General features: G+C 34.0%; 1 protein-coding gene across 4 annotated transcripts; it reads right to left on the bottom strand.

Annotated features, from left to right (window-relative positions):
* Nucleotides 1–1,456: 1,456 nt before the first annotated feature.
* Nucleotides 1,457–4,954, bottom strand: LOC107816343 (uncharacterized). 4 transcript variants are annotated; one of them, XR_001654921.2, is made up of 8 exons: nucleotides 4,807–4,954; nucleotides 4,641–4,660; nucleotides 3,559–3,681; nucleotides 3,370–3,469; nucleotides 2,899–3,048; nucleotides 2,586–2,806; nucleotides 2,009–2,078; nucleotides 1,855–1,923 (listed from the first exon to the last, which is right to left on the bottom strand). XR_001654921.2 is itself a non-coding variant. In XM_016642045.2 (7 exons), the coding sequence occupies exons 1-7, from the start codon at nucleotides 4,807–4,809 to the stop codon at nucleotides 1,733–1,735; spliced, it is 657 nt and encodes a 218-aa protein (XP_016497531.1). In that variant the 5' UTR covers nucleotides 4,810–4,952; the 3' UTR covers nucleotides 1,457–1,732. The 4 variants fall into 4 exon arrangements, 2 of the variants coding, with proteins under 2 accessions (XP_016497531.1, XP_016497532.1); XR_001654920.2 differs by having other exon boundaries at nucleotides 2,586–2,809; nucleotides 4,807–4,953; XM_016642045.2 differs by lacking the exon at nucleotides 2,586–2,806 and having other exon boundaries at nucleotides 1,457–1,923; nucleotides 4,807–4,952.
* Nucleotides 4,955–7,081: the final 2,127 nt, after the last annotated feature.

The raw sequence follows: 7,081 nt of genomic DNA, 5'->3' as shown, positions 1-7,081 counted from the left end.
AGGTCGAGCAGCATGGACAGAAGTAACAGCTAGTATAGCTTTGGAAACTTCAAAGGGAATATTCTATTGAATATTCCCTATGTTTGTACCTTTTAGGGTTCTTTGGGAATATCTCATATAAATAGTATGAGAGATAAGGCAAAAGGCATGCAATATTCTATATGATAAGAATTCTCTTGAAAAGTTGACTCTAGAGATAGATACAAACTCTGCTTTCCCAAAGAGATTTTGTTCATTACTTATTCTACATTTTTCACATCAGATCCGAGAAAGTCTCCAATATTCCCATACTTGTTTGTCTTGCATCATTGTTAGAAAGAGGAATCATCCACCTCATTCAATATTGGTGAATCATTCTCTCTATTTACATTTAGTGTCATTTATTGTTATTTATTGCTTATCATTATTCTCGTTCCATTAATAATCGTAACATTTAATATGTATTAGATTAAATCCACTTCGATGTGGTCCCACGTTATTCGCATAAATCGATTTTAGATCAAAGATCATTATCTTTAACTAAGATTAACTCTTTATCCTTTTATTTAATTAGTTTAGCCAAAGATTTATATTTTTTGGTCAAATATAACTAATGAGCCTTGGAAAGCTGTTTCAACAACTTGATAAGCTCGTCGATCCTTATGTTTGTAACAGAATGATGCAAATGCAAGTGGGGTTGGAGTTGGACCATCCTGCAATAAACAATATGGGTTGTAATCACTTTTATTAGGATACATGCAACTCACTCTTGGTACCTGCAACAATTGGTGCTTATGCATGATTTGTTGTAAAGGTAATTTCGATTCAATGGTAAGGATAAAAGGCCACATTTCCCCAAGAAAAACCATTTATTGTTATGTCAGAAAAAATATCCAAGAGACAAATAAAACTACACAGCAACTATTTTAACGTGAAAAATTCTATGGTAAAAACTCACTATTCGCTATTCTCGGCCTCAACTTCTGTTGCTTTTCTTTTCTTCTTGTTGCCTACTTTCTGGCTACTAAGTGGCAACTTCGCTTTGTTGTTATGTCAGGTCACTATTTGGTTCGACCGTTCAACTAAGACATACCGGAAAGCTATTAGAAGGTGAAGTTTACCGTTTTCATTTTCACAGTAGTAATCCAAGTCGCAAGCTCAGGGGTAAAATTGCTTACACACAGGTTGATAGTCCCGCGTATGCTCCAACCTCCAACCACCCGTGTACATGCCACAGAAAAGAATCTTGGCAACCCACCTCAACGACGCCAAAACCATAGACATTTTGTTAAAAGACGATGAATATAATGAGAAATGTTCAAGCAGAACGATCATAACTACAAGTAATTGAGTAACGAGATAATTAATTTCACCCTGTTATCAAGTCAGAAAGTCACTAAGCAAAAGAAATTCGCAGGTACAAGGGCGATAACCGTGACAAGCCAAACCACGTCAGAAAGTCAGTAGGCAGGAAAAATTGAACCAACAGATTTCTTAAACCATCGCTAAGTCCACGCCAACAACAAAATGACATGTAACGAAGGAGAGCTTCAGAAAGATTACAGCTTTATCGACATTACAGGTATAAGCTAATGATAGGGATAGGTGACGGCACATCACACATACAAGTACAACATTCATTCACTGCTACTGTAACACCTTACACCCTCAGTGCTAGTCCACATCAAACTTATAGATCCTTACAAGCAGTTTTCATCGCCAGAGAGTTAACCATATATGCCTTGTGAAACCCCTATCTAGAACCACGATGATAGTTCCTCTCATAAGGAGAATATGACCGGGATCGCAGACGTCTTGACCTTCCAGCATAGGGAGAGCGCCTAGGAGAATAACCTCGTACACCTCTATATGGCGAGCGCCTTGGAGGTCTTCGATACCCATAGTCATCACGGCCACGATACCTACCACGATCACCACAATATCCTTCGGCCAAAGCAATGAAAACTTCAGAGATTCCATAATTTAGTCAGAAGATAGAATACAAACTTACAAAGCATCAGAAGCTTACTATCACCCCGTGTGCTCTCAAGTCCAAGATAATGACCAGGTGTTGGAGTCCTTGGGCGTTTTCTACGAGACTGGAAAACAAATATATTATCTCATTATGTAAAATCTGAACTTATGATGTTAACATACAGGAACAAATGGGTTATCCAGATCGGGTACTGTATTCTAGATAATGTACTCCTTGTAATGGAAGAAATATAACATTTCCAAATCATCGGCATTTTCTTCAACACTGAAAAACAGATATATCTTCTTATTCTCTAAAATCTGATATGATGTCTACATCCAGAACAAACAGGAACAGGAAATGTGCTCCTTGTAATGGAAGAACATTACATTCAACTAATCTGGCAACAAAAATCTAAGTCTTCCAAGTACCTCTCCATACCTGGAGATAATGGCAAGGAAGGCGGCAGAAGCACATAACAATGTCCATTACTAAGAAATGTTATATCTTTGATGAAGAATACTAAGAAATATAATATCACACTAGTCGTACAGTAAAGCAGCTTAAATATTTTTGCATGTCTTATAACAGCTAAAAAGATGGAGATAGAACAATCGCCGGGTTGAGATACCATAAAAGCCTGATTAGATTGTTGATAATGACTGTCGATTAGTTGAGTTGAAAGTATTTGCTGAGGTTGTATAGTTGTTGGGCAATATAGTTGCTATGTTTAGCTGATGAGATGCATGTGAAAAGCTGTTTTAGCGGGCCATTGATCAAGCTGAGTGAATATAATGTTGCAAGGGAAGAACTGATCATCTTTGATTGCTGCCAACACAGCTGAGGTAATGTCTTCTGAATATAGCCAGAAAACCTCCAAGTCACGAAAACAGATAAGCAACCCAACAGAACATGGTTCACCAATCAAGGTAGAAGTAGCTCACCTTCTCCACTGTTATGTACCGGCCTTCAAGGACAGACTGGTTAAGGTTCTTAATGCAGCGATTAGCATCCTCAAGACTGTCCATTGTTATAAAAGCAAAACCACGAGAGATACGAGAACGGGGCTCCACAACCAGAAAAACTGACTTCACCTAGTCAACAGAAAGTAAAAGAGAAACTTCAACAGCAAGTCTTAAAAGTATGAACAATGAGAAATGATTCCAGCCAAAATGCCACAACACATCAATGTCTCGATAAATGCATTGACAAGACTTTGCTCATAAATAAACTCCAAAAAAAACTGGCTGTTGCCGAGATTATCATCATAAATGAAAAAACTTTCATTATAAAGAATAGATACAATACAGATGATTTTGAAAGAGAGAAAACCTTGGTATGAGCACAGAAACATGGCAGAAACAGAACCAGGCGAATCAGAAAACAACTTGCTCATATGTAAACCAAAAACCAACCTTTCCTTCCTTTGAGAAATGCTCCTCAAGGTCCCTTTCAGTGACCCTTGTAGATAATCCAGTCACATAGAGTGTGTTTCCAGGATTAGAAACTTCAGCCCTAAATAACTCATGGAGGAAAAAATCAGAGTAACCCAAAAGAAGCTGTTAACATAAAGAAGATGGAGTAAAGCTAAAAATCCACTCAACCTTCCTTGACTTTTGGACCTGGATCTTCCTCTTGGCCTTGACCATGATCTGGATCGGGATCTAGACCTTGATCGAGAGCGAGATCTTGACTTTTCTTCCCAAGGAGAAGGAGAGCGGGAATACCTGGGAAGTCCAGAAAATACAACATCGAGCCAGTTCAGTCCTAATCAGTTGAACCCACAAAAAAAAAAATTCACAGCAACGACATGTGTCTTTAAGATGGTTCCTTGAGTAACGATGGCATCTTTTGCAAGCATATGTAGCTCATAAAACTTCCATGAAAATCACTACAAGTAAAGTTGATGCCTTAAAAGAAAATGTATTGGAGATTTTACTTGTGTACAAAAAAAGATAATAGAGATGCATTACTAAGACTGAATATATGTCTCCGGAAACATGCTTAGCAATTATACGTATAAAGATCGTCAAAAAATTATTCGTAACTGTTGATCCATAGATTGACTTTCTGTCGTGATCACACACAAACTCAAGAAAGACCTAGCCGAAAATCATTTTATTCAATATGTATGAGGACCTACGAAGACCATATAGTGAGACACTTCATTTGGAAATTTTTGCTTTAAGTTGAACCTTATTTGCCATTGCAAAAGAAATGTATAGGATGAATGACTTGCTACCACTATTCCCTGATAAATGATCACATTGTTGTTGTCTTTAATTTGATAAAAAAAGAGCTACATATACTTGCCTATTTTTTTAAAATTTGTCTATGTAGCTCATTAACACAGAAAAAGTGAGCTACATATGCTTAAATTAACAGAAAATTTGCCTTAACCAGCTAAAAGTTTGTCAACTTGAGACAACTTGGTAAGAAATAGACAAATTAGTCATATATACACATATGAGAGCATCTAAAATTAGTCATGTATTCACCCTTCACAAGGACAACAAACCAAAATGAAAAAAGAAATAATCTGAAAAAACAGATGAAAAACCCTAACGCAAAAAAAATTGCAATTAACGAAAGTTAAGACGGAGTGGGAGCAAGGCGCTTCAACGAATATACAGCAAAAAAATAAAAAAGACAGATATGGAACTTAGCTAGAGAAACAGATTTGTACCTTTTGCGAGTAGAATCAGCCTGCAAGGAATCGTAAAGATCATAAATTTGTTGTTTCCACAATTAATTAGGAATTAAAAAAAGAGTTACTGAATGATGCAATTCATATAACACATATGTTCGCAGTAGAATGATACTGGGAGACGAAAGAGGGAAAGAGAGCTTGCCATTTCTGGAGAAAGAACCGAACCCTAAATCCCCAAAATTGAGGAGAAAGGATTTTGCTGCTGAATCGACTTTCGAAGAACGATGAGCTAATACGAGGGGAAAAGAATTAATTTTGGGATTAAATTTGAGATGAATGTTCCATTCAAAAAAAATTATGGTCTAACTAATTTTGTAATTACAATAACAATATAGTCTAAACTCACTTAATGGGATCTGGGGATCTAGTGTGTACACAGACTAATTTTGTAATTAGTTATCTCGAAATTGTACTCATATTTTTTTATAATATAGGATAATTAATCTCAAAATATCTAATCATTAAATAATTAATAATTGGATAACTTGTTTCTAAAATAAACAACGCACAAACTTCAAACCTAATTAACCGGAATTCTAGGTAGGGTGGTGCATAATTTGGTAAATATCAAATTATTGTGTCGAAATCTAAAATTTTAGTATTTGGTATTCGATATTATAGTATTCGGTATGATATTTTGTTTTAAGTTTTTAAAAAAAATTGATATTAGGTATAGTATTTGGTATTTTATAATGAAATACTGAAATATTGATATCGTACCGAAATATATCTTATATTACACAATATACAAATTATTAGTTATAACATGAATATAAAAATCAAAAAATTTACTTTTCTTTATTTTCTAAGTTTATCAATTAACTCTAAGCAAGTAACAAAATATTTCTAATGATCAAATTTATTTCTTTATATACAGTTTTCTATCTTTTGATTGATTATTTTCTGGTTTTGGACAAAAATTTATCAACAAACATTTTTAGCTTTATACTTTTGAGTATTTTAATTAAGAATATCACAGTCTATGATTCTATACACTAGTTATTCAAATGGAATAAACCAAAGTTATCGGATCGAATAAATCGAATTCGATAGGAAAAAAATCGAATCATACCGGATTTAATTAGATACAGTATTGATATAGCATTTTAAGAAACTGAATATCAAAAATACCGAACCGAAATATCTAAGTATTATACTTTACCGACCGACGAACACCCCTAATTTCATGTGAAGGCATTAAATTACATTTACGCCCTCGATTTTGAAGATCACCATTACACCATGGCTGAATTATTAGTTGGCCTTTTGCAAAGACCAATAGAAGTCCATATCTAGTTGTTAGTGACCTTATGGGTCCACTAACTTATAAAGGAAAAGGAAGAATTTGTGCAATTTGAATAGAAGAAAATAATTTTTTTCTTTTTTTTGTATATTTTCAGCTATTTTATGTGTAAAAATAAAACTTTCTTATAAAAAAGACATAAAAATAAAAATAAATTTGTAATGATCTACAAAATCATTTAACTGGGAGAATGGGTGCCTTATTGAAAATAACAAAAATAAAAAAGTAATTTTGCAAATATCAAAAGTAGATATATTTTTTTGGCTATCGTACATTCTTTTTTTTTTTTTTTCTATTGCAAAATAACAAGAGAAGAATACTAAAATCAAACAACATATCCTACTGGAAATAGTGAAACTCGCATGGCTAGGCATCTCTTAGCCAAAAAACAATAGCTTAGTGAACTGAACAAGCAACAATTTCATACTTAATTTAGCCAAAACACCAAAAAAGTCTAACAAGCAATGATTTCATACCTAATTAGCAATAGAAACACACATTGCACGTTGATTGCTTCTTCTTCCTCGTTTTTACGTCGCTGCCCTTTTTTAGTATATTTCTAAAAGAATCTTTTTTAGTTATTTTTACTCTCTTGAGTTTGATCATTCAGTTCAACCATTTAATTATAGTAATTTTAGTTCCCGAATATCTTCTAGTTTGCAGAAGCAAGTGGATGAATCAATTTTCCATTTTTTTCGTTAAGTGTCAAAATTCCTTCAAAACTTGTGACACGTAAATGTATACTGGATATTTGTACTTGTAACTTAGAGCGATTCAAAATTGACTTTTTGGATGAATGTACATTTTATTTTCTGGTTTCACTGGGTAAAAATGGGAGATAGGAGTATTTCTGATTTTCTGGTATCTGGTGTAGTGGATCACTTAAGTGATGTTCAATTAATCGCTTATTAGTTATTACTAAGATCATTTTCTTATAAAATAGGAAATCCCGGTGAAATCATAGATCACTTACATGTTAGCTAGAAATCGCTCATTTATTAGTCATGCTCGCATAAGTGATCTCCGGTTGATCGCTTATTAGTTATTACCAGTATCACTTTTTTATAAAGTGAGAGATCTTGGTAAAATCACAAATCGCCTATAAGTTATTTAG

The sequence above is a fragment of the Nicotiana tabacum genome, chromosome 3, assembly GCF_000715075.1.
Source record: "Nicotiana tabacum cultivar K326 chromosome 3, ASM71507v2, whole genome shotgun sequence".
NCBI lineage: Eukaryota > Viridiplantae > Streptophyta > Magnoliopsida > Solanales > Solanaceae > Nicotiana > Nicotiana tabacum.
This window is presented reverse-complemented; position numbering and strand designations above follow the sequence as displayed.

Excerpts from the sequence above, each read along its gene's own strand:
- LOC107816343 (XM_016642045.2), bottom strand. Across the intron at positions 3,470-3,558 it reads AGGTCCAAAAGTCAAGGAAG|GGCTGAAGTTTCTAATCCTG; the intron begins GTTGAGTGGATT and ends TGAGTTATTTAG. Across the intron at positions 1,924-2,008 it reads TGAGAGCACACGGGGTGATA|GATATTGTGGTGATCGTGGT; the intron begins GTAAGCTTCTGA and ends CTTTGGCCGAAG.